We start from the raw sequence: 26,711 nt of genomic DNA, 5'->3' as shown, positions 1-26,711 counted from the left end.
GTCGATAGAGAAATGGATTACGATTTCAGTTACTGGACAGTTCCAAAGCGACGATCGACAAGCTCCAAGAATGTGTAGTTAATCGTAACGGTCGTCTCCAGTTGGCAAATGAATGGGTATCCCATTCTCTGCTTCTCCCTAAACTGCAAGTGAAGGGTGCATGTTAACAGCAGAAGGTACCATTTAAGACTGGACAAAAGGCAGTGCTTTTTGCACTTGGAAACTACAACATCTGGAGCCAAAAAGTCCAGCTCAGTTCTCTCATTGTGCGGAGCTTAGAATAGTTCAGAAATTTTACATTCAACTGAAGTTTTGAAGATTTCTAGAACATAACAGTGACTTGCTCATAACTGTATCTGACAGCTACAAGTATCCATGATGCCTCAAATGAATGCACCTCAGGGCCACAGGGAGCTGGAGCGCAGTGTTGATCACATTATGACCAATGTGTCATAATATAAGATTTCAAGTGTTTCTCGTTTTTAAATTGATGTAGTTAATGTGTAAAACTCAATCTGTATGCATCATGTATCAGAATTCCAAGTAGTTTACCGAGTTCACAGAAGGTGGCAGAAGTATGCAGTCCATAACTGAAATGATAACATCTGTAATTCGCGAGTTGGCCAATAGAGCTTGCTACATTATGAAAAAGGAGTGTGTGTTGCTTGCAACATTTACGATTGTTAAATTTATTTGTGGTGCATGTTAACTAATTCCTATTATCGCAGCTGGCAGCTTCTAGGCTTATCTTGAACACTACATGTATTGCGAAACCGCTTCACTGGATCATAAACTGTTGTTTTCCCTGGTACAGGAATATCAGGGAACCACCGATGAAAAGATCTGGATGGAAACTAAGATTTTACAGCAAAATAAGTTTCCAACATAGCAACTGTGTTCTTGCACGAGACTCATGGTGCACAGGATTTTACATCTTGCCAACTCCCCCGTGTGCACCAGCTGTCACATGTAGCTATCCCGTGGTGCAGCATGTTTCCAAAGTCACCCACACATCAACACAAGGAACAATACTTGGAAATATTTTCTAGTTTTTCAGCAATAAATTTCTAAAATGAGAGTTCGGGGACTTTTGAATTGCCTTGTCTTTCCAGAAATAGCCTAAACAAATTCTTCTTTGTGGATTTAAAGAAATAAACTTGTGTATCCTGAGGGAATTCCTACGGCACTCACGTGGTTACACATATAACTAACGAAGTGAATGAGAATCACTCTGGTTCTTCATGGAAAGTTCACAGTTTAATATTGGCGTAATATTGATTATTGACACATAGACAAATTGGCCCATAACCTAATATATAAAAAGCTTACTTTAAAAAGCTCTCTCCAACAAATTTTCTACAATTCATACCTGTTCTTCTATTTCGTGAAGTGACACTCGCATCATGACCACCTCAGTTACACTTCTTTACAACTATACAATTCTGATAATTTAGTCAGTTTTTAATAAGTTTACTTCACTCTGTGTTTGATACCTCAATAATTTTGATCTTGGAGCTATTAGGAACCTGCAAATGAATTTTTGAAAAATTAAATATTACCACAAACTTCCAATACAGTAGTGTCTTGATAATCCGGCGCAAATAAATAAATCCAAGTTTTCTTCTGATACCTACTCAGATAAGTGGGATTGTGAATGGAAATGATGTAACGTCTGAAAGCAGAGGATTCTTGACCATTTCTTTAAACTTTGATTGCTTGAGTTTGTTTTTAAAGAATGCTTGCTTGAGTTTGTTTTTAAGTCCACTTTATGTACAGAAAGGCTAATTGGGACTGGACCTACAATTTAAGAGTGGGATCTGAACCCCTATGTGTCTCCCACCGGGTATTGAACCTGGGATCCCTTTCTTACAAAGTGGTGACATTACCACTGACGTCGTAGGGAAGGTCCCGTATCTTAAAAGTTTAATTTCAATATTGTTTAACTACAGCTGAACCTCAATCTTATGTTTCTCAGGGTACGAAGGTAAAAAATAATCTGTTAATTTAAAACCAGGGCTTCACTGTATTTTTTTAAACATAATTGTTACTACTGTACTGAGCAATGTAAGAACAATATTCATAATAATACTACTATAATTTATTTCTGTGTTGCTTTTTCTTTCGAGTCTCAATTTTCCATAGGTTTATACTTGACTTCAGATTTTAGGTTTCTAACCTATTTTTTCCTTTGCACGTAAGTAAGAAATAACAACTAAAATCAGTGTTTCATTAACACAACTACTGATGAAGTTTTACAGTGCCTAAAATAACCTATTTTGCTTGTTAGAACCTATTTTAGGTTTATGTGCCTAAAGAACTTTATAAAAGACTTTGTGCCTACCAAAAAAGCATGTTCTGCTAAATATCCAATTTGGTTCAACAACAAACTTATATTTACAGTGAAAAACAAAAAGCTGGCCTCGAACTTGTGGAAGTAGTACCAGTGATATTAGGGGACATTCAAACAACTTACTCAAAACAAAGTATACTGAATATGTAAATAACGTAACAGCCGAGTGTGTTGCTGAACCAAATAAGTTCTACTCATTATTAAATTTGAGAAATTCATCTCTTTGCTTTTGCGTCATTCCTTGGGCCCCGATAAAATTCTGACAATTTTCCTTCGCAAAACTGCTGACTCCCTGGCTTACCCTCTGTGTGTCTTACTAAATAAGTGCTTTTATGCTGGTGTGTTTCCTGAACTGTTTAAACGTGCCAATGTTGTACCGATCTATAAATCAGGAGACACACACTCGGTAAAACTTATAAATACTGCTCAGCATGGTTTTCTTCCACGCAGCTCTTGCTTGACCAATCTATCGGTATTATTTTCTCACGCTACTCAGTCTATCTCAACAATTCCCAGCTTGATGTTATATATTTGGACATTTCAAAAGCCTTCGATAAAATCAACCATAATCTCCATAAATTACAATCCAGATTTAACATCCATGGCGAACTTCTATCTTTGTAAATAGACTATCTGCATGCACGAGAGCAGCGTGTTATCCTCTCTATCTCCTCTTCATTTCCTTAAAAAGGAAGGAAGTGCTCTCTGTTATACTCTCGAAAACGGTCCCATCAAAAAGGTTTCCTCTCAAAAAGATCTTGGTATCATCATCGACGAAAAGCTAAACTTCAATGACAACATTACATATACTACTAAACATGCCATCGAAAACCAATCAGCCATTAGCATACTTTTCAAATCCTTTATCTCTCCCATTCTTGAATACTGCTCTCCCATCTGGACTATGGCTTCTAAAACTAATCTTCCCAGGCTTGATTCTATCCTCAGCTTTTTCCTCGCCATAGAATACCTTCTCTCAGACACATCCTATTTTGAACATCCAGCCACCACACACTCGTCACGAACTAGTAGACATGAAATTTTTGCATAAAATCATTAATGACAAAATTAAAACCGAATTACTTGTCAACCAATTTCATCTACGAGTACATGCACGGCCAACCCGCAATGTAAAGCTCTTTCACAATCCCGCTACAAGGCTCTCTCTCCTGCAGCAGTCTCTTTACTATAAGCTTCCCCACTTATACAATAACCTGCCTGTCAATGTTGATATTTTCTTGTCAGAACACAGTTTGCGACAATCACTAAGACTGTGCATGTAACAGTTTCTTTTTTTCGCCTGCCATCTTGTATTGTCTTGTTTTGTTGTTGTTATTTTTATTTTTTTCTTGTTACAGTTTCAGTATAAAATAGTATTTTAGTACTGTACCTGAAACTTTAAGTAAATAAATAAATAAATAAAATAAAACATTTTTTTAGGTCTTTATATATTTTTTAAGGATTTACAGTAATTTATATCACGCAGAGGTATTTGCTCTGTTTGGTGACAAAAAATTTCAATGACTAACGTGTTTGAAATATACTCTCTGTTGATTTCCCTCCAGCCAAGTCCATGATGTTTTTTTCGAAGCTCTAAACAAAGCAAAATGTCTCTCGCTACTGTTACCTGCACAGTCCAAAGTGCAAACTTCTGATCCTTGTGGTCTTGCTCACTTTCGTGTCAGTTCGGTGCTTTGTGGCATTCATGCCTTACAAAGTGAGTTTCACTGATCATGTTTCTGTTGAAACATCATCTTTAGCATATAAAAAAAATCCCAACATACAAAAAGCAGAGTTTGAGTGCGGATAACATGTTATGTATTCAGGGTGGCCACTCTGGGACCATGATAAAATTCAAGTATAATTCCCGGGTTTGAAGGCAAACTTTCCAAAAATTCAAGGCTACAAGCAGATGCTTTCTCTATTTCAACCTTACATATTACCTCCTCACAGCAATCGGCCCCCCCCCCCACAATTTTTTTAACAATATAAAGGGTCTGTGTGATTCCAATGTATCCAAAAATTCTAATTCAATTCCATTACATGGAAAGTATATTTAAAATATTTTTTTGTGGAGTTTACATTTTTCATTTCACATACTCAGACTCAAAATACATCTAAAAACAAGTCTCAAATGTTACGGGATATAGCTACTAATCTACGAAAAATTGTTAATTGTGTAAGAATATCAAACTCAAATTTACCAAATCAACTTCAAGGTATCTTATCTTGTAACAATATTCCATCTGTCAGATAGATTGTTCTGCAAAGGACACTAACAAAGTAAACTAATTGAGAAAATTCAGTTTTATTTTCCACACAGCTTTAGTTTCCATCCTCGATAAAAACAAGCTAAACTGTGAAAAACTTGCCTCGGGGCATTCATAAATATGAATAAATTCAATGGAATTTGGACTAATCAAGTTGCAACTTTTCGCATCTATGGAGAAAAATTCAGACATAAATCCCGGAGCAAATAATTCACACAAAAGTGCCAGAATTCCTGGTGAGTAGCCACCCTGGAATTGTGCAGCAAATTATACATACATAGTTAATTTTTTACATCAACAAATAACTTTTGATAACTGCACAAGTATCGTATTACAATAACTTGTGAATAATTTTGAAAATGGTGTATACAAATGAAAATTTGGTTAGAAAATTAATATTTGGTTGTTATATGTACCTATTAAAATTTCTTGCAGTTCTTTTGAAATATTTTTAAAGATTGTATCTAATCAGTATTTTTCAGGAATTTTGAACCATTTTAAGTTTTTGGGAACATACTTCAGGATTTTTTGAGCCTAATTTAAGATTTTTAGAATCTATTTTAGCATTTTTAGAATCTATTTTAGCATTTTTAGAATGTATTTTAGGATTTTTGGGCCTATTTTAGGAACCTAAAAGCACACTTTTTAGGACCTCAAAATCCGAGGTCTAGTTGTTATGTATATGTCAAGAGATTTTTGTAATTTGAGGTAGACTTGGTTTTGCCCTCCTTGACTTATTAAGACACTACTGTACATATTTTGGATCAGCGAGCTGAATCAGTAAAATAATCACAATCTTATTAGCATGCAATGTTAATTGGATATTATCCATTCTCTAGTGCTTTCAACCATCCTTAATCTTACACTGCGTTTCGACACAGCACCTCGTCTCTTGTCTTCAGGTGAACAAATTTATTTTCTCCAGTGGTGGGGATCAAAGGTATGACAGACCTGAGATTTTACTACGAACCCACTGCACTAACCAACTACACCAGTCCCCGTGGAGTAGTTGTTAGTAGTTGTAGTGCACAGTTCTGACCTTAACATTTTGAAAAAAATTATTTTGGCATCCAAAAGTTTGATATTAAGTATGCGTACTGATTCTATTTTTTTTTACATTTCATAGAACTAGTTTATCAGTCCCAGTTTTCAAACACACTTTTTTTTCTTCCTTTAGAAGTTCTTGCTACAGACTGTGCTATTAGAACCAATTAGAATCAGATTCACATGTTTTCTCCTGCTTCTTGTTTTAGGATACCCTAAAAATGCATTTTGGGACTGGAAAAAATGCTGTTCCTTCAAATTTGTTACAATTTTCAGTTTTATAAAACTTACATACAGAGATGGTTTTCTCGTACTATCGAGTTTTTATTTCTCTTGTAGTCTACAGTTGTTACAAGCATAAAAACACAGTTTTTGTTGCGACATTTCAAGAGAACACACCCTCCCTTCATCAGACATTTATTTTTAGTTTGATTAAAAACACTTGTAAAAATTTTTAACACAAATGAATCAGTTACACAATGGATCTAGTCAATGTTACATTGTTGTAACATAGCAACTTAACAACTTTTAACAACCGTAGACTACAAGAGAAATAATTCTGCAATGCAAGTGATGCGTACATACAAGAAAAATGATTGAGTTTTGTTTAAAGTCCACTTTATGCACAGATATGCTAACTGAGATTGGATCTACAATTTAAAGTGGAGTCCAAACCACTGTGCAATGACCCTCCACCGGGGATTCAACCCCGAACCCCCTTGATTACAATAAAACATTAAATGCTGACCAAGGCAAACTTTTATAGTATAAAAAATATACATAAAAACGTAATGTTTCCACCCTCTAATTTATTGTGAATATTCATCTGAAGAGGACCCTGTTAGAGGGTGGAAACGTTGCATTTTTATGTATATTTTTTATACTATAAAAGTTTGCCTTGGTTAGCATTTTAATGTTTTATTAACATGGAAACAAGGCTTAACAGTGTTAACAGTTAACTACTTGATTACAAGGCGACAACATTTCTCTTACAGTCTGGGAGGAACAACTTTTTCGCATTGCCATCCGGGCAGAAACAAACAGGCTCACCTTTGTCCATACGGCTGGTTCCTGCCTGCTGCTGCTGTTCAGGAACAGCAAATCGGACTTTTGGATTTGCACTATGTTCTTCGATATGGGACACCTCGGTATATTCACCCGATCTCAAAGAAATAATCACCATCTTAAATATTTCCCAATCGCCAAAGGACATCTTGAGGACCTGCAAAAAAAGGGAGGTAAAAATATGTATCTGTAACTTACTGCTGGAATGTGAATTTCAATTATACAATAAAGATATCTTTACGTGTGTCACCAAAAATTTAAATATTTTGATGTACCAGTATATAAAAAATATTTAGCTTGCCTCACTTTTATAAAATATATATTGACCCTTGATTGACAATACTGGTTAATTGTGAGATGCCTATTAATAGTAATAGATTAATATTAATATACACATCAAATGTGCTACTCTGGAGATAACTGCAAGTTCCAATGTGGATGATGTGTGCATGTGCATATTTTGTGTGCATGTATCAATATCTTACTGCATCTTAAGTACGTAACATGAACGGATTAATAACCGACTGTTTAATTTAAAAATTTGCCATGATCATTAAGAACAGTTTTTAGGCAATTTGCTAGTCATTGCACCATATATAATGTTTTTAATGGGATGGACCAATATGAAATTTTTGCCCATGCCATAGTGTGCTGATACAAAATATATCTCATTGGTGGGATATTGATACAAAATTGGATGCATTCTCTAAGAACCTTAATGTTTTGCCTTAGCAAAAGAACCTGCATATTTAGGTAATTAATTTATAAAACCAAGACACATGAACTTACTTTAGGGGAGTTAGTGAAAGTGTTACTATTATTTTGTCTGTAGTTGCTTATATTCCATAGCTCTCCCTCCTTCTTTCATATACTCTGTCGAGTAAGGCTGCACATAACGATTGAGAAGGGGAGAAAACAGTGCATACTGCTGCAGTCCCTTCCTCTCTCATGTGTTCATTGGCCGAGCCCTCTCGAATCACTAATTACTCAGACGACTTTTTTTTTGTTCGCTTTCTCCACAGATTGCCGGGACAGAGTATATGTTAATTGCGATTACATGAAGTTGAAGGGACAAAAATTACAGCAATCACTCATGCTGTGGCTCACATCTGAATTTTATTTTTAGAGAGGTTATGATTTCAAGCACTATGTGATCAGACACCAAGATGGCTATTATTCTAGTTATGGCTATGGTATCCAGCTACAATATTATTATGCTAAATATCATAAATACAAGGGTGGATCATTAAGTTTTGCACAACAATTTTTTTAAAAAGAAGTTTAATAGGTAAGACAACATAAATTATACATAATGAAACCATATCTTTTAGCTACTTTTCGACATAGGAGCCAAGTCTTTCAACACATTTTTCCCATAGTGGCACTAGTTTTAATATACCTGTTCATAGAACTCCGTCATTTGGCAATATAGCCATTTGCGCACAATCGATTGCACTTCTTCATCGGCACCCAGCGGGCACGAAAATTCAGTTTGTCATGCACGATATCGCATACCGTACCGTAAGAAATGTTCAACCACTCTGAAAAGGTTCTCAGATGGATCCGCTGGTCGTTGAGAATTGCCTGCTCAATAGCTGTGATATTCCGTTCTGTTGCAGCTGTTACTGGTCGCCCGGAACGTGATGAGTCAACAAGGTTCACATGGCTTCCTTGAAAGAATGTGCACCACCTGGAGATGTTGCTACGGTCCAAACAGTCCTCCCCATACAGGCCCAACATTTCCCTGTGAATTTCACTAGGGTTTTGTCCTTTCGCCCACAAAAAACGAACTACAATAACATGCTCTTTGCTAAGTAGCTCATGCTTCTGCCGCAAAAGTTATAACTGATCGAACAAATGACGTCTCCAGCACAAACTTCAAACTATACGTCTGTAAAATTTCAACATCCCAGCCACAATAACATCGCAGGAAAATATTTTTGTGCGATATTTAATGATCCACCCTCGTACATAAAGAACACACTGTTTGAGTTGTGGTTTTAAGTCCACTTTATGCACAGAAAGGTACAGTTTAAAGTGGGATCCACCATAAGGAAAATATTCGTACCTTCTTACTTAAAATAGAAAAAGTCATACAGACATTTCTCTATGTAAACATTAATTAAATGGCAAGGAATGAACCAATTTTAAAATAAGGTACATATCCTCATCACCATAGGATTTGCGGCCAGCCATACCTCACTCAAAATGATGGACTTTTATCCTATTTTAAACTCCCTCACCTTAAAACCTATTCATTGTTTTACTATTTCATCCCTGAAAAAACGCAGATCAGCTTGAAAATTTGGACATAGCATTAAGGTGAATGTTTGAAACTCTTAACCTACTATACGTAGTGTTGATGACATAGTGTGAAATATCACCTAAGACTGAACCGACGTTGATGTATCAGTATTGACCAATACCAGTGGTATCAGTATTGTGAAGGATCTGTCAAAATTTATTCATCAATGCCAGGTGATACTTTTCTGGAGTTTGGGTGTTTCAAGGGGGCCACAAAAATGTACGACAATTTTAGGGGTTCTAGTTGTTTAAATTATATAGTTAATATTAAAATTTATTAATTTTTCAGCAATATTGTGTGGAAAAAAAAAATGATTTTGTGATTAAGTGACAGCTATTTTATATATTCCAACAATGTAATTCTTTGAATATTTTAAAGCAAATTTCTGGTAAATTTACACAAAATTTGCAGTGGAATACTTCCAGAGGTAACAAGACTGACACTATTTGCATTTTATTTCTTTGTATGTGATCATGAAACATATAATGAAAAAATATAACCCATGAAATTTACTAGTAGTAGTCTTTCTTCTTGCATAGCAATTGTCAAATGTATTCTCCCAGCACTGCATAGAAATAAATTTTAAGGTAACAGACTGACACAATTGGCAACCTATGAATCTGGATTTTCTGAACCAAAGTTAGTGGAATAGTACATAACGAGGCAATTTCTTAGACACATTTTAGAGTTTAAAAACACATGTATTGCAGAATCTCGATCTAGAGATGATCTCTTTTAAAACGATGTATGTACAGCACATTGCTCTTCAGCATCAAGGATGAATTTTTCTGGAAATGCACTATATATTAAAATTGATTAATATTTTGAATAACTTTTTATTGTGACAGTCTTCAAGCATACAGTCTGTAACAAAATAACTGCACCACCGCTAAAAATTAGGGAAATATTGAAATATGTTTAAATTGCCATTGTAATAATGTGCAAAACAATGGCAAATTACACCTGGGATTGTTCCTTGGTACATCTTGATTCTCTTTTGTTATTTTGCACTATTGTCATTCATTCCAGTCTCTGCCAACAGGTGTGTCCGACGTCTGTGTACAAATGGCTGCCGCCTGTTCCTGACACGGCAGCTGTGTTTATTGGTGGAAATAATGTAAATAGTTGGTGGAAAATCTGTGCAATTGATTTCATTCTATCGCTAGATTACTAAAAAGTGAGTTCCAGCCATGTCTGAGAGGTAATCTGGACTATTCTCAATTACTAAAGTGCAGAACTGTGATCAGTGTACAGGCATGGGGAAAATCCTAAGTGACACTTTACCATACAAACAAGGCAAGATTATGGCCATGAAATCAGCTGATTTTTCATATATTTTATTTATATAAAAACGGATGTATGTGTGTGTGTGGGGTGTGTATATTTGTTTGTTCCGGCATAACTCTCGAACGCCTGGAGCAATTTCAACCAAACTTGGTACACATATCACTTGCAATCTGGAAAGAAATACTGTTGGGGTAAGACACCCCTGGCACCCTTAGGGGTGGGAAGGGGTGACATGTAAAAATAATTGAGAACCACCGATATTAAATTCCACACAAACAAACATCCATGACTCTATGCAATCCGCAGAACGATAGTGTTTCTCGAGTTGTCTAACATTCAGGCTGTGTTGCGAATAGAATCCATAGTTTTCGTGACACTCCCAATGCAGTTCAACTCCAAGTGCATCACCTATCGGCATGGAGGGGCGGTGAGAGGGGGTGGAAAATAAAATGCCACCCATGACCTAGATTAGTGTCGAATCAATAGTTTTCGGAGTTGCTAAGCTAATTGGTGACATTCACGATCACATTTAAAATTAGTTACATTTTACACTATAGTTAGAATTCATTATTTCCCTGTCTAATACAAGATTGGGATAAATAAATATCCAGGCAACACCAGGAAATCAGCTAGTAGACATATAAAACAAAGACCAGGATTAATCTAAATTAAAATATGAGCGGTATAATTGTCTGCATATCACCTAAAACACAGTTTGCGTTCCATTGTATTAAGTGGTGTAGTTATTTTGTTAGACTGTATGTATCGGTGAGAACCAGAATATTGGCTCAGCTGTTATAATGCCTTTTTCATATTCCTATCTTACCTTTTTCAAATCATCTAAATCACAATGGAGGAGAACACGACCATTGATGTTATTTTCTTTAATCGTTCCTTCATACTTCTGAGCATGCGGGGCAATATCTTCAACTTTACGAAGTAAATCACAAACATCTTTAACTGCCATTGTGGACAACTTCTTCTCAAGGACTGCAGGCTGTTGAGAACAAGGAAATTATGAATAAAACAAATTAGCACATACAAGTACTGGCAATTGCATAAGGCAGCTTAGATGGATTAAAATATGTCAATGTTTATGTAATAATTACAATGATATATTAAGTTGGATCAAGGGGATTGTTACATGCAAAGCTCCACCCATAGAGAGACTGAAGTTTTTATTGCTTCTTATTTTGTTCTACCCACACAGGTATATTCTATTTATTTTCAGATCTGAAGCAGCAAGGTTTCCAATCAACGAAAGATAGCACTAGATGAAGTATGAAACCTATCTGGACTGCATGATTTTATAATCAAATGTAACATATGGAGGAATCTTTTACTTATGTATAATGAGTCTTCCATTCTTTGTTTGTAATACAAACTAATTCTTTAAACCTTTCAAGTTTCAGACCAAATATGCAAGGTGACAAAACTATTCAAATGAAGGAACTGCTACATGTTAGTAGAGGATATTTGTAGACTTAAACTAGGTGTAAACTGAAATAGTTTTGGCTATACCAACATCAATTTTCTCGTGAACAAAGCTGTGAGTATGTTGGTACATATGGTAGAATTTTCTGTTAGATGAGCAATATCTCTGTTCAAGCTCCCACGAGTAACACTACACAATAGTTTAGACTACATACGAGTCTCGCCAATCGAATCCTTGACAAATCTTCAACTATATTGTAATATTTACGTATGCATTGTTCTACTGTACCTCACAAAACTAGAATAATCATGTACATCAATCTCAACATCCGTGCGTAAATGTCCTGCTCAGAAATGTTTAGTATGTGTGTGTGTGGGTATGTGTGCGTGAACGTGTTTTTACTTTCTTTTTTATGTGTTGTCTTGATATTTTAAAATCTTGTCTTTGTTCTTTTCTTTGTAACCATTTTTTTATTGTATTTTCTTCTCTCTTTTTTATGATTTTGTTTTTGTACACCAGGTAAATGTCAAAACGGGGTTAGGTGGGAGAACAGCCACAGGCTGAACCTCGCCCTTTAATAAAGAAAATTTGAATTTAAATAAAGAAAATTTGAATTTGGATTATAAAATGTTATGCATTTTTAATGAAAATTAACATTCCAGAACATGCATTTCCTTACTTAGCTGCATAGAATATGACTCCTCAACTTGTGATCTATCATGCAAAAACCACCAATAGGCACGAAAGGATTACAGAAATATTCAAGGTTTATTTACACAATAATATAAAATACTCATCGGTATTTACAATAAGATCACATGCAATTGCTGCTGTCTACAACAAATAATTACCATCAACAAATATGGTTAATAATTTTGAATAAACCAAACATTTTAAATTTATGTACATTCAATATAGAAATATTCCCAAATATCAATATGAGTTGTGCATAATGTTAATAAACTTCTTATGAAAATGTAAAATTAGATTAGAGTTCTTCCAGATGTACATACATCCGTATTAAGGACAAAAGATGTAGACTTTGCAATTATTCCAACCTCTTGGACATGTATAAACATTTGAAGCAAAATGGCAAAATCAGTAAATAAACAAATGCTGTCTCATAAAAACTTACTGGGAAACTTGATGCAGGGAGTGGAACAGCAGCCTTCACTGCATCAGGGTACCACATTGGAACTGAACTTGGAACGGGTGTCTTCTGTAACAACAATTGCATGACTCTAAATGGTGAAAAAGGCAAGATATATGGAGGCCATTGTCACGTAAAAATGCAATTTCCCAAGTCTGAATAAGTGCAAAAAAATATTTAGCAATGTTATTGTCAAAACAAAAAATGAAAAAAAAAAAAAAATGTAACACAAGAAAAATTAACATTTTTCATCTTTATTGCAAGTAATATTCAAGATGATTTTAAAAATTATGACTGCTTACGAATAAATGCATTATTTTTACTGAGAATTTTGATAAATCTATTACAACTGTAACAAATTAGAACAAACACATTTTCTTTACAGACATAATTATACATGTGTTGGTAATGACAAAAAACACTTACCCATTTAGACTGACTCATCTTATGAATATTTAAAGCAACTGGTGATGGAGCAGCTCTTCCCATAGCAAGACCCATGTCGTCTTGGTTCTGTATCTCCTCTGCAATGGAATAAAAATTTTGCTTTGAAACATCCATTTATTTTACAACGTAACTACTTAGAAAGAGTTGTGATTTTGTGAGAAAATTAAGAAACACAATATTCATATTTTGCATATTAGTTACTATATTGCTTTATAATAATATAATTTTGGCAGAATTAATAGCAGTATTATTGATGAAACATTTTTCACAGACGTTAAATATTCTGAAAATTATGCAAATTTTTATTAATTTTGCTTCAACATTGTATTGTTCTAAATTTGTATTTTATCCATATTCCCTCCAAATTATGAAAGTTACAAAAAAATAATGAAATTTTTCAAGAAAATACTTATTTGGCAGATCACTATGGCCATTAGTATCTACTCAGTCTTAAATATCATCATATGATATCAGGTAATAAATACGTTTGCATATCCTGAATATGATACGAAGTATTTATTACCTTAGAAATTCCATACAAAAAAGCTTGCATATTGAAAGTAAATAATAAGGAATGCATCAAAAACAAAATTACAGAAACAAACGTTACAAAATTACCTTTAATAACTTTCTTAATGTATGGGTCCAAATTAATAGTGAATGGCAAGAACACCTTGAGGTCATTGACAAGCAGACTGCCTTTATGACAGGACAGGAAAACATCAAATTTCCGTTCATCTCGATCCAATTCAAGAAGTGGTTCATTTTCCTTTGACAGAGGGATCTGAGGATGGACTCTGGAAGTAATAATAAAAAGAATAAGTACTTTGTGCATAACTATCACAAAAAATAGTAATGGATTCTATCAATCATAAAATTATTTTAAAATAAAAAAGTATTAACCTTTTTTTCTTTCTTCTGAAATTCATTGTCAAATCAGAGATTTATGGTGTTGATTGATTGAAATAAAATTTTTGGGTATGTCAACACTTGGGTTATTTTGCACACATGCACATTATAATGGGTCCAGTCCCTTACCCTAACTAAAAATCAATAGTCCAGTCTAGTTCGCTACACTTATTGACACCAGGTGTAGTGCAGGTGTATCCCCATGTATCCCGGTGTCAGGTTGGTGCAAGGAAATGATGCTCAACCAAGTAGACGGATAGTGGTGGTAAAGTTCAGAATATTCAACAAATGCCTGTCTGCTGCTTTAAAAGTTCATTTGATTAGTTAGCATGCACCACGTGAGCATACACCACACACTTCATCGCTCCACAGTGCAAACGGTGCAGACACAAAATACACTACTTGACTCCAAATCAACGAAGTACACAACTCTGTTTTGCACAGTGTTACCAACTAGACATGTGAGTGCAGAGAGAGTAAAAAAGTGCAGTGAACTAGATGCGACTAATACTTTTCTCCGAGAATTAAAATCTCCTTACCCATGTTAAAAGCTGAGGCTGTAAAGGGGCACTCAGCACATATATGGACAAAACACAGGACAAGAAACAGGTACCACAGCCTTCTTGACCTGCAAAAAAAGCAGTTGCCGGGGTGTACTAAAGGGAAGTGAGGATGAATTTTGGGTGCCTTACATGCCTTTTCATGGTGATGAAGTGAGAGGGGAATCAACAGTAAGATGATCGTGAAACTGCATTTCTCGAAGGACTGGCAGTAGAAGTAGATGACGAAGGTATACAAAAACTTGTCTCCTGGTACAATAAGTGCCTCAATGCCATAGCTGCCTTTGTACAAAATTAGCTCAAGGTATGTAAAAAAAATGTTCAGCTACCTTCTTTCATTCTTTTATTATTAACAATACTTTCTGGATGTGCTTCGTAATTCAATTATTCTTGTAAAGGTTTAATTGTGGAAAAATATACACTAGAATTGAGGACCTCTACAGAGTCCACTATTTTCTGAAATTGACTTTTTAGGCTTAAAGTACTTTTTATGTGCTGGGACACATGATGAAATAAAGTTAAGTGCAAAAATCTCATTTTGTGATCGAAAAAACATTTTAAAAATTTCCACTCTGTCGAAAAAGGTCCTGTGTCCATGAACATGGGCCCATATTTCACGGAGGTTCTACGTGTTGATGCAGTAGGCTTCTGATACTGATATAAACATGTTTACAACTTCACAACAATGCAACCAAGCCGGACTCCGTGGCCGAGTGGTTAGCACATCGTGCTGCGATGCCAAGGGTCCCGGGTTCGAATCCCGCTTGGGCTTGGGTGTTTGTGAATGTCCATTCATCAATTTCATCATTTCATCACTCATCCTCATCTTTACAAATTAGCCAAGAGGCACAAAATGCGAAGTAATATAAACTAAATCAATCAAATCAATGCAACCAAGCGGAACTCTGGTTTGAGTTCTTTAAACCGAGGTAAAAGGTTTCGTGGACGGAGCTACAGTTACGGCACTAGGGACGCACCAAAAAGGGCTCTTCAGAAGCGTATCTTTGGAATAAAAAATAGCAGCGATCAAAAGGGTATCCATCCCAAAGGTGACCTAGGTGGTATGACCTGAATTGTCAGGGGCGTCTGTACAGGGAGCAAAAAATCCAAAAAAAAAATTTAAAAAATTGCACTTCTCAATGTTCAACTGGTGCCAAAAACATAGGTCGCTTTGTGAATTTTTTACGCCAAATCTATTTAAGATGGAACAAACCATCAAGCCACATTGGAAAGAGGTGATTTCAGGCTACCACGTGGTATTTTTTGTTTTGCCGATCCGACCAATAGCAAGCGAGCAAATTATTAACTCTCAATAGATTAATGCCTACACAGAAAAAGGGCCCGTAATTTTACAATTAAAATAATATTTTATTAAACTGTATTAACATGTCATAATTTATTATCATGCAAAATGTTGGAAATACATGGTATTACTTGAAATTTTAAAAAAATGGTATCCACACTTCCAATAACAAGTTCATTGTAACGTTTTTTCTCTCTCCTGCAAAATTTGCAATTTTGGACTTTTTTCCATAGGGGTCCTCAATTGACTTTTTGTGCATATTTGTGAGGGTCTCCAATCTACATCTTTCCTGACCCCTTCCACACACTGCATACACACACACCAAAAGGTGTTTGTTTCTTCGTTTATACTGTTGGTGCTAGTGCAAGTGCATTAGCATATTTCCAAATTACCTAAGCCAATCATGTACAGAGTTATTGAAAAAGAATGGTACAAAAGTAAAGTTAATTTATTTTTAAGTGAAAAGAGATACAAAAGCAATTCCAGTGGGAAAGAAGAAAGGAAGGTTGTAAATTTACCTGGACAATTAAATATGCTGGATATGAGCACCCTGGGTAACACGTCAGGTGTCAAAAGGATAATCCATTTCTTGCAAGACGCATTCCAACATATCCTCAGTTATCAGCTCCACTGCACGAGAGATGCGCTGCTTTCAATTATCCAGGTTCTGTGGTAATGGAGGAATGTACACAGTGTCTTTCACAAACCCCGATAAAAAGAAGTTGCATGGAGTAAGATCTGGGGATCGTGGAGGCCAGGTCAGCATTGCCAAACCTTGATTCCCGGTACGGCCAATCCAACAACCTGGTCTGGTGGCATTGAGGTACGCACGAACAAGATTGTGGAAGTGGGGAGGAGCACCATCCTGTTGAAAAATGGAATTCAGAATATCTTCCTCCAGTTGTGGCATGAGCCATTCCGATAACATGTCCAGGTAGGTCTGGCCAGTAACAGTGGCTTCGGCAAAAAAGAAAGATCCATACACCTTCAGTCTGCTTATTGCACAAAACACATTCACTTTTGGTGAGTCTCTTTCCTGCTGCACTAAGGTATGAGGGTGTTCTATACCCCAGATCCTAACGTTATGGTGAATTACTTTCCCGCTAACATGAAATGTCGTTTCATCACTAAACACTAACCTCTCAGCGAATCTATCCTCTTCTTCGAACAGATTCTGCATTTCAATGCAGAATTTCTGGCATTTTGGCATATCTGCATTTTTCAGCACCTGCACGAGTTGCAATTTGTATGGTTTAAAGCATATACACTTTCTTAGAATACGCCATACAGTGGGTTGTGGCACATTAAGTTGGTTTGTCCATTTTCTGGGACTCATTTGAAAAGCAGCATGAATCCTATCCACTGTCTCCCTCGACGTTCCTGGTCGACCGGGAATTTTTCTACTGCACAAGACATCCAGTTCATTCAAACTTCTGCACCCAGCGTGTAATGCAGTGTCTATGTGGTGGTCGTTTCTTGAATTTCGCACGAAAGTTTGTCTGAACTGAAACGACTGCCCCTGTTTGTGCAAATTCCATTACACAATAAGACTGCACTACGTTCGTTATTGCCATTTTAGCTATCAACAAGTAGCACCTCTAGCGGATTTTACGTCAACTACAACCACAGGCTATAAATTTACAACCTTCCTTCTCCTTTCTTCTTTCCCACCAGAATTGCTTTTGTATCTCTTTTCACTTAAAAATAAATTAACCTTTCTTTTGTACCATTCTTTTTTAATAACGCTGTATTTAATTCCAATTATAACTACAGATTGCATGTAATAAAAAACTTGTAATAAAGAGTACAAAAAATAATACTTACATATCATATAGAGTTTTTAATGGTGTGTTGTCATCAATATTATCCTCATACGTTTCATGATACAAGATGATCCAAGAAGTGCGAAAAGGCCATTGCTCTGTGATATTAATCCATAATGCTAGATGATACCAGTTGAAGTCAATTTGGAATGATTTAAGTAGTCTCCCTGAAATAAATGACAAAGCAATAACAATACACTTGAACAACAAATCACACACACACTACTATATACACTGAGTGCTCACTGAATTGCGACCACTTCTCCAAACAAAAAGGAATAGCCCAGAAGTTGCTTTGATCACATGACCACCCTGACTGGAAGTATCATGGTGAATGTATAGACACAATGCTACATGTTAGTCGAACAGCACAGGTTAAACTGGGAGGTGGTTAGGATTTCACGTAGTTCCAAAAGGGCATGATTGTGGGTGCCTGAGCATCAGGTGTGTCAATAACCCAGACAGTGACATTTGTCGGATGCACCTGTTCCAGTGTAGTGAAGGTGTAGTGTGTGGCGAAAGAACGGGGCAACGACCACCAAGAGGAAGAATTGCAAGGGCGTACGGTAGGTGACACTGTGGGGAGAGCGTTGAGTCAAATGGCTCGTGACAGCTGAATGCACCATCAGCATCTGGGAATTACAGCACCAATACAACAGTGGATGCACAACACCCATATCTCACGCAACTGCAGTGCACACTGGCATGCATGAAGTTGCACAGCAGACGACCCACTCCTCATGAAGTGTCACCACCAACTTAGTCTCACTTGGGCCCACGAGCACGTTGATTGATTGGATCGTAGATGATTGGAAAAGGGTGTGTTGGTCCGATGAATCATGTTTTTGCTACACCACTATAACGGGCGATGCGTGTGTGGTGTGAACAGCACGAGGCTATGGGCCCTTCTTGCATGGTGAGTGCTGTACAGGCTGGTTGAGGCTGATGTCTGGTGTGGGCTTGCTTCTGTAGGCATGGACTGGGACCATTGGTGTGTATGGACCGCCACGTGACATCCATTGCGTATTGGGAGGTGTTAGGGGACCACTTACACCCCACAATGCAACGCTTCTACGCACACGGGGATGGCATTTTCCAGATGACAATGCATGGTGCCACCGAGGCGGGACTACTTACTTGGCTGGATGTTGTGGAACGAGCTCTTTGAACCATGCATCCTGCACCAACATTAGTTGGCTCATTATGGGATGTCATCAGGAATATATGGTATCAGATCCCTGTGGAGACATATCAACACCTCGTGGAAACCATGCCACGTCATGTCCAGGCCTTCCGCCAAGGCAAAGGTGAACCAACAAAGTATTACGTAGGTGGCCGCAATTCAGTGAGCACTCAGTGTATAAGGGCCGAGTAGATACCAATGTCGATGTATCTGCATTGAAAAGTATCGGTTGAATTTTATTGACTGATACTGGCCAATATCTTTCCCAGCAGCCTTCTGGTATCCCCCAAAACTGCAGTCACGAAAATAAAAACAATCACAAATTGCTCTATCTGTATTTGTATTTTTTTCTTATTTAGAATTGCCATTCTACCACTTTGGCAAATTGCAACTATGAGAATTAGTAAAGAAAAGTAAAGTGCTCCCCTGTGCTTTGCACCATGCCATGAAGGCATATAGGGGGTGTGGAGTTAGCGCCTCACACTTTCTAGATCATGGCTGAAGGTGGGGGTCTAGCTGCCTTTACTCCACAGAGTTTCCTCCAGGTACCAACTTTATACAATGCTGGGTGGGCACCGGAGCTGTTTGAACTGATGGAAAAAATTCCGGTTCTCCCCCAGCCAGGGATCGAACCCGGGTCTCTCACATGACAGATGTCCTAACGACTGAGCTACCGCAGCCTATATGAGAATTAGTGATAAAATTGATGAAGACACTGCCAAACAGGCTGTGGTGGTCTAGTCGGTAGGGCATCTGACTGCCACGTGGAAGACCAAGGTTCGATTCCCAGGGTGGGTGATCTAAGGAAGGAATTTTCCGGCCTTGTGTCCACATAAAGCAGCTCTGGGGCTCACCCAGCCTCAAATCAATAGGTACCTGTGGGAAGGGGGGGCAACTCGGAGGGGTAAAGGTGGCTGGAGCATGTGGCGGATAACATCACCTCCAAAATGGCCGAGATCAAGAATGAATGGGGTCCTACTTCCACATCCCCTAAATGTGCCTTCATGGCACAGTGCTATATGCATAGGGAACTTTACCTTACACTGACAAAGAGCATCAGAATACCCACGCTCGGGATGAATCTTCAACCTGGGAACTTTGGTGGTGAGATTGAAAGTCTCCCACTTAACATGCTCAGATGCTAAGCAGATATCACAAAGACCAGACATCAAAACAAAAATATGCACAATTTACTGACCAATTTAAAAAAGAGAGAAGAAAACCCTGACAAATTACAAAGATGAAAAAAAACAAACTAACTTTTACCGATTATACAGGCTATTTTCCACCCCTGCATAAGCTATCATGTTAAATGTTGTAGGTAAATAAAAAGCAGGCATGCAGAATTCATGGTAAAAATGCTGTGATGTGAATGGAGATTACATTGAAAATATATATTATTTTATGGACATTTTCTTTCTGCCCAAAATAAAGTTTTGACATGAATAGCCTTTATACATAATAAATACAGACTGCTTCTTTGCAATGCTCACTTGCACATACCTGCATGGGTGTTGGGAGGGGTGGTTGAACCCCTTAGAAATTGGCATCATTCATTTCAAGTAACAGAAAAGCATAAAGCTTGTTATTTTTATTGTTAATAACAAGAAATAGTTCAGTTGGTTAGTAAATCAATAGAATAACAAATTAAAAAATACATTAAGATTGAAAAAATGTGTAAAATACAACTAGGTTATGTTTTCATATTCCACCATTTAAACCAAATAATAAACTGTTCCATAGTTTTCAAAATTCCAAAAATTTATGTGAAAGGTCATGGACACAGAACATAAATTTATCATTAAAATTTTACCCTAACTTGTAAAGCATTTTCTGGAACGATGTGTGTAAAAGTTAATAACATTATAGAATAATTATGCATTTAAGTACAATAACTCTACAAAATGTAAAAATAATAAAAAAATAATGAAAACAGTTGTGCTGTATATTCACAGATCTGGTGATCAAGTGGAAAAGTCTCCTCACGGATATAATGTTAATAACAATTTGGAATATAATTGTTTTTTCTATTTTTATAATACTTATTATTGTATAATAATAATCATAACTGATAATTATTGCTGTTATTATTTCTACTATTCAAGTTCTATAAGTGGCCTGACCCCCCCCCCCTGAAAAATTTATGGCAATGCCTATGCATACCTGTAATATAAACAACATTCATTAAACGTCGCATGCTACGTGGGTTGACATCACTGAAGTAATCATCTGTAAGCAACATCTTTGTAAGATCTTGGGCTCCTCCAATACGATTCAAGTTGCTGCCCAAACTACTGGCTATACTGTCACTGGGTCTCAGCTTTCTGCTTCCTCTTCGCACATTTTTCATTTTATCGCTTGACCCTAAGCCAGACTCCGTAGAAAGACGACGGGGTGAGGCCTATCGTAACCAAATACAAAAAAATATATACATTTTATTGTAATAATATTAAGAAAATTATTTGTTCAAAAACAATACTCGTTCATAAATATACTGACTGATATAAAACATACTGACTAAAAAATTATAATTGTGTTATCTTAAATTATTCCTGTTATTACTGAAACTTTATATTTGTGATGGACTAATATGAAAAGTTTGCTGATATCAATACAGTACTGATAGAGGCATGCATTCTTGACAGAAACACGAACTGTGAAGTAACACTTTGTAATTACCGTACCACTGGACACACACACACACAGGAGATGTTACTATGCATATCCTGTGTGTGCCTCATTTTGTGTTGGCAAAGCATAACACAACTGTTGTACCACAGCCTCCCTACTTGCCTGATTTGGCAACTGTGGATTACTTCTTGCTTCCAAGGCAAAAAAAAAAAAAAAACACTCAAAGGACACAGTTTCCAGATGATAGAAGGCATTAAAGAAAATTCGCTACAAGACTTAAAAGCTATTCCACAGAAAGGGTACCAGAAAGTATTTGAGCGTTGGAAAAAACAATAGGAGTGGTGTATTCAGTGAAGGAAACTGCTTTGAAGGAGATAAAATCTGAATTAGTTGCATGAAAAGTTAATAAAGAATTTTTTCAAAAAGTTCGGTTTCTTTTCAACAGACTCATAAATGAGAAACATTTCCTGCAGAATCTGAATGATATGTAAAATATATATTTTTATTTCCTTATTAGTTATGTGGCCTATTAATTGGGTTTGTCTTACAGGAAAAGGAAAATCTGCACTTAGTGAAAAAATAGGGCTAAAGTGATATTGATGTATCAGTATTGGCATCGACAAGTACCAGTTGTAATTTTTACTGATACCGGCCGATAATTTTCTGAAAATTATGCAATATTTGAAGTTTCAATTTATTTTGCACCAGTATTGTGTGAAAAATTGCATTTTGTGTGATTAATAGAGGAATCATTTCTTTATTTTTTTTACGGAAACACAAAATATGAAATAACGCTTTGCAATGTTCATTTTTTCATGAAATGGTGCAAAATTAACTGTAAAATGCAAAATAAACCCAAACATGAAAATTAGGATTTTATTTACTGACAAGCTTATTTTCTGAAATCTGAATACATAGAAATCAAGGAAAATTGATTTGAGAAGCAAAAATGGACTACTTTACACAGGAATACTCATATTAACTACATAAATGTGCTATTAGAAGGGGAATGTTTATATGATGTAATAAGTGCAGTCAAATTTTGGGTTTTATTCACCATTTAAACACCAAAATGTCATTTTATATACCATACTGCTTTTTATCCCTAAATTTGCCTAGTTTTTGTGCTAAAATTTTGATCATGACAAAATTGGAATTGTGAGACACACGCTACTTATAGAAATATTCTAGCTGTAAAATTTTTAACCTACTGTCTACTGGTAAATCAATCTACTCCTGTACAGTTTGTAAAATACAGAAAAACTACATCTTTAGCACCAAAAAACCAAAACTAATACAAATTAGACATTACTGTGTTAGTATCTCAAAGAGCATGCATACCAAACCCAGGGCACTAGTAGCTGCCATACTGACTGTGTCTTCTGCCTCGCTTAAAGTAAGGCCAGCCTTCTTCTGATTCTGGGCAGCATGTTGTGCAATTTTCACCTTACGGAGTCCAGAATTTTGTAGATAGAAGGGCAAATGTACCATATTGCGAAGATAGTCATAGCCACTTATATGAGACTCACTGAACACTTTATGGATATTCATCTCAATTGCCTGTAAGTAAAGCGCAAGTAAGTAAATGCATTAAAAACATGATAATGTAAATGATGCTCTGAGATTACTTATCACTTATCAGCAATTCTAATTAATTTTGAATGGTGAAAAGATAATATAGATGGGATAACATCAGTCAACAAAAAAAATGAAAAACAAATAGTTCTACTTCTAATGGGTTCTGCAACAGGACTGGAACCTCTTTTCTCAAACTTAAATTTGGTCCAGGTTGCATATTGTTTCATTTCAATACGGAACTTGGACAAGATTTAAACTGATCAGGAAAAAGGTTCCTGGACTGTATTTAAATTGATCCAGAAAAAGAGGGTTCTGGACCATATTTAAATTGATCTGGGGAAAAAGTTCCTGGACTGTAAATAAATTGATCCAGAAAAAAAGGTTCCTGGGCCGTATTTAAATTCATCTGGAGCAAAGGTTCCTGGATCGTATTTAAATTGATCCAAAAAAAATAGTTCCTGGACTGAATTGAAATACTTTACAGATTAAAAGGTTCTTTACGATCCAGAACCCATTTACGCTTACTGATTTTCTCTCCTGGACAAAATTGAATTTATTTAAAATTCCTGGACCTTTAACAACCCTGCTTAAAAGTGGTGGAACTCCAAAATTCTTTCAACATTTTTAATAGTTTCATCTAATATCATCATATTCAGCAATTTTCTTGGCACTGAGTGAAACACATGTCCCCTAGTACTGTTTTATGAAAGTTGCTCAGTTCCTTTGCAATGGATGTCAAAATTGACAATCCCATTGTTTGCGAAGTGTGTCCAGCGAGAGATTTTTAAATGTTATAAAGTGAGTGTAGCAGAAATTTACAGCCTACCTCTACTGAGGCATGTGGGAGTGAGGCTGGCAGTCGGTAGGTAGGTCTTGGCCCTCAAGGACTAAATCGCTGCACCATGGGTTATGGTGAAAGTGTAATGGTGCTGGAGCTCAAACAAAGTGAGGACCTATGTTCATGAACAAAGTGAATGACATTTTTTGGCGAATGCAAAAAACCACCATAAACAGTTTCTCAAAGCATTTCACTCTTTTTCTTTCTATCTCTCGAGGAGGGAGGGGACAGGAGTATTGGAGTGGCTGTACAGCTTGACAGTGAATTTCTTTGATAAAAGAATACAAAAATTGATGTCACAATACACACACAATTTTTTTGTTTGATTTTTGTTATTTAGCATTACTTTTCTGTCACTTTTGGCTACCTGTGATGAGAAGCATGAGTGATGAAATTGGTGAAGGTGTAATGCCCTAAACATTACGTTATAGATGCATGGTATTTAGTTGGAATGTTGAGTTTGTTCGTATTTTATTTTGTCAACTGTTCAGAGTGTCACAGGCAACTAGTATTAGAAGGACAAGTAGACTAACCTCTATGTCAACCTGGCAATGAAATTAACATTGATTGACTTACTTTATTTTACTTCGCTTTTTGTGCCACTTTTGGCTAATTTGCTAAGATGGGGATGAGTCATGATATGATGAAATTGATGAATGGACACTCGAACATCCATGCCCATGCCGGAAATCGAACCCAGGACCCCTGGCATCATAGCGTGAAGTGCTAACCACTCTGCTACGGGGGCCGACCCGAAATTAACAAAATTATCAATTTATCAACAGTATTACAAGAAGCATGGAATAATAGCGATAATACATATTGCAAGAGTATGTAACAACAGACACTCACTAACACCACCCATGTCCAGGTTGGTACTCAAACCCAGGACCCCTGGTGTCACAGTGAGCTGTGCTAACCACTTTACCATGGAAGTTGGCTCTGTATTCAAATGCCTCAACAAATATGGTGACAATGTTGGAAAAAATAATGTAATATATGTAGCAACCTTGTGCATTAAATATATCTAACAAAATTCTTTGTACATTTTTCTACACCTATCCAGTGCTTACTTTCTGGATGTACCTGCTATGAATAAGTTCATTCCAATGTTCCCATCGACTGACTCTCATTACCCACTAAAATGGATACTGGATATTTTCGAGACCTAATATTTCTTGAGTGGCTGCGGTGGCTCAGTCGGTAACGCATCTGACTACCATGCTAAAGGTCCCGGGTTCGATCCCCGGCTGGTTCAAATCCGGGAACTTTTCTAACGTTGGAAGCGGCCCCGGCACCCACCCAACCAGCGTAGAATAACATGGGTACCTGGGGGAAACCCTGGGGGATAAAGGCGGTCAGGGGCATGATGCTGATCACATCACCTTCACTCACGACCGGATCAAGAAAGTGTGGGGCGTTACCCCCACACCCCCCTATGCACAGGGGAGCACTTTACCTTCTTTTTTTCTTGATCATCCCTAATTTAAGACACATTTTGAAACTCTTACGTACATATTCTACTAATCTTTAGCACACCTTACTAATGAATGCATGGTACTCCACTCCCTTTTTTTTAACAATTATTTTACTGTACATTTATGTAATTTCATGCACATTTAGTACAATGTACATAATGAACAATAAAGTATAGACATGCTACAATTGGCACAAATAGGAATGCATCCCACATTAAGACAAGTACACAGATATAGAGGAAGAAGAATATGAAACATCACAACATCAACTAAACACATGTTAATAATCTATTTTACATAATCACATACTTGAATAGCTGTCTCATAACTAACCTTGTGCCTAGCAACCTGAGTGAGCATAAAAGAGACTACAAGTTAGTTGCTACACTACAACTATGCAAATAGAGGGGAAATGTAATACAGATAAACAATTTATTTGAGAGATATTTTTTTGTTCCTGTTCATACACAGGGTTAAAACAAAATTATGTATTTATGCAGGGTGAGTCAAAAGTCAGGTTACATAGGGATTTATAGTAAATCTTCAATGTGTGCACCTTGAACATCAATGCACTTGTGCAAGGGACGTTTTCAGTTCTCCAGAACCTTTTGCAGAACGTCTGGCATAATTATGTCTGCTCATTACACAATGCGTTCCTTCAGATGCTGGATGTTACGACTCTTAACTGAGTAGACGAGCACCTTGAAATGACCCCAAAGGACAAAATCCATTGATCTGGAGACTGCGGTGGCCATTCAAGAGGACCATGGCAACCGATCCATGCACCAGGAAACTAGACATTCAATCATTCATGGACAATTAAGGGGACAAGGAAAACATCCTATGTAACCTGACTTTTGACACCCTGTACTTTCATACTTATGTAAGACCGTATCACAATAGATCTCTATAAACATCTGTCCAAAAATGCCCACTGGTTTAAGTATATACACAATATTATTTTAAAATAAAAATTAAAGAAAATGTTTTGCTGATACTCGTAGGTAATTGGATTAATTTTAAACCTGCAGATCAATGAAACACTCGCATTGGAT

General features: G+C 36.5%; 1 protein-coding gene across 12 annotated transcripts in view; it reads right to left on the bottom strand.

Annotated features, from left to right (window-relative positions):
• The window catches only part of Arms (Ankyrin repeat-rich membrane spanning), a 265,557-nt gene that overhangs the window by 45,367 nt on the left and 193,479 nt on the right, over nt 1-26,711 (bottom strand). For 10 of the 12 annotated variants that reach the window (XM_083130254.1, XM_083130251.1, XM_083130243.1 and 7 more), the window contains 8 exons: nt 23,104-23,322; nt 21,295-21,532; nt 17,950-18,115; nt 13,972-14,150; nt 13,333-13,430; nt 12,892-12,975; nt 11,148-11,318; nt 6,715-6,886 (listed from right to left, as the gene is read on the bottom strand). In XM_083130254.1, the coding sequence (XP_082986380.1) occupies nt 6,715-6,886; nt 11,148-11,318; nt 12,892-12,975; nt 13,333-13,430; nt 13,972-14,150; nt 17,950-18,115; nt 21,295-21,532; nt 23,104-23,322 (1,327 nt within the window). Of the gene's footprint in view, nt 1-1,393; nt 1,527-6,714; nt 6,887-11,147; nt 11,319-12,891; nt 12,976-13,332; nt 13,431-13,971; nt 14,151-17,949; nt 18,116-21,294; nt 21,533-23,103; nt 23,323-26,711 lie in introns of those variants that run through there. The other 2 variants (XM_083130277.1, XM_083130247.1) reach the window with 2 other exon arrangements.

This window comes from Lepisma saccharinum, chromosome 1 (genome assembly GCF_977018435.1).
Source record: "Lepisma saccharinum chromosome 1, izLepSacc3.1, whole genome shotgun sequence".
In the NCBI taxonomy this organism is placed as follows: Eukaryota; Metazoa; Arthropoda; class Insecta; order Zygentoma; family Lepismatidae; genus Lepisma; species Lepisma saccharinum.
This window is presented reverse-complemented; position numbering and strand designations above follow the sequence as displayed.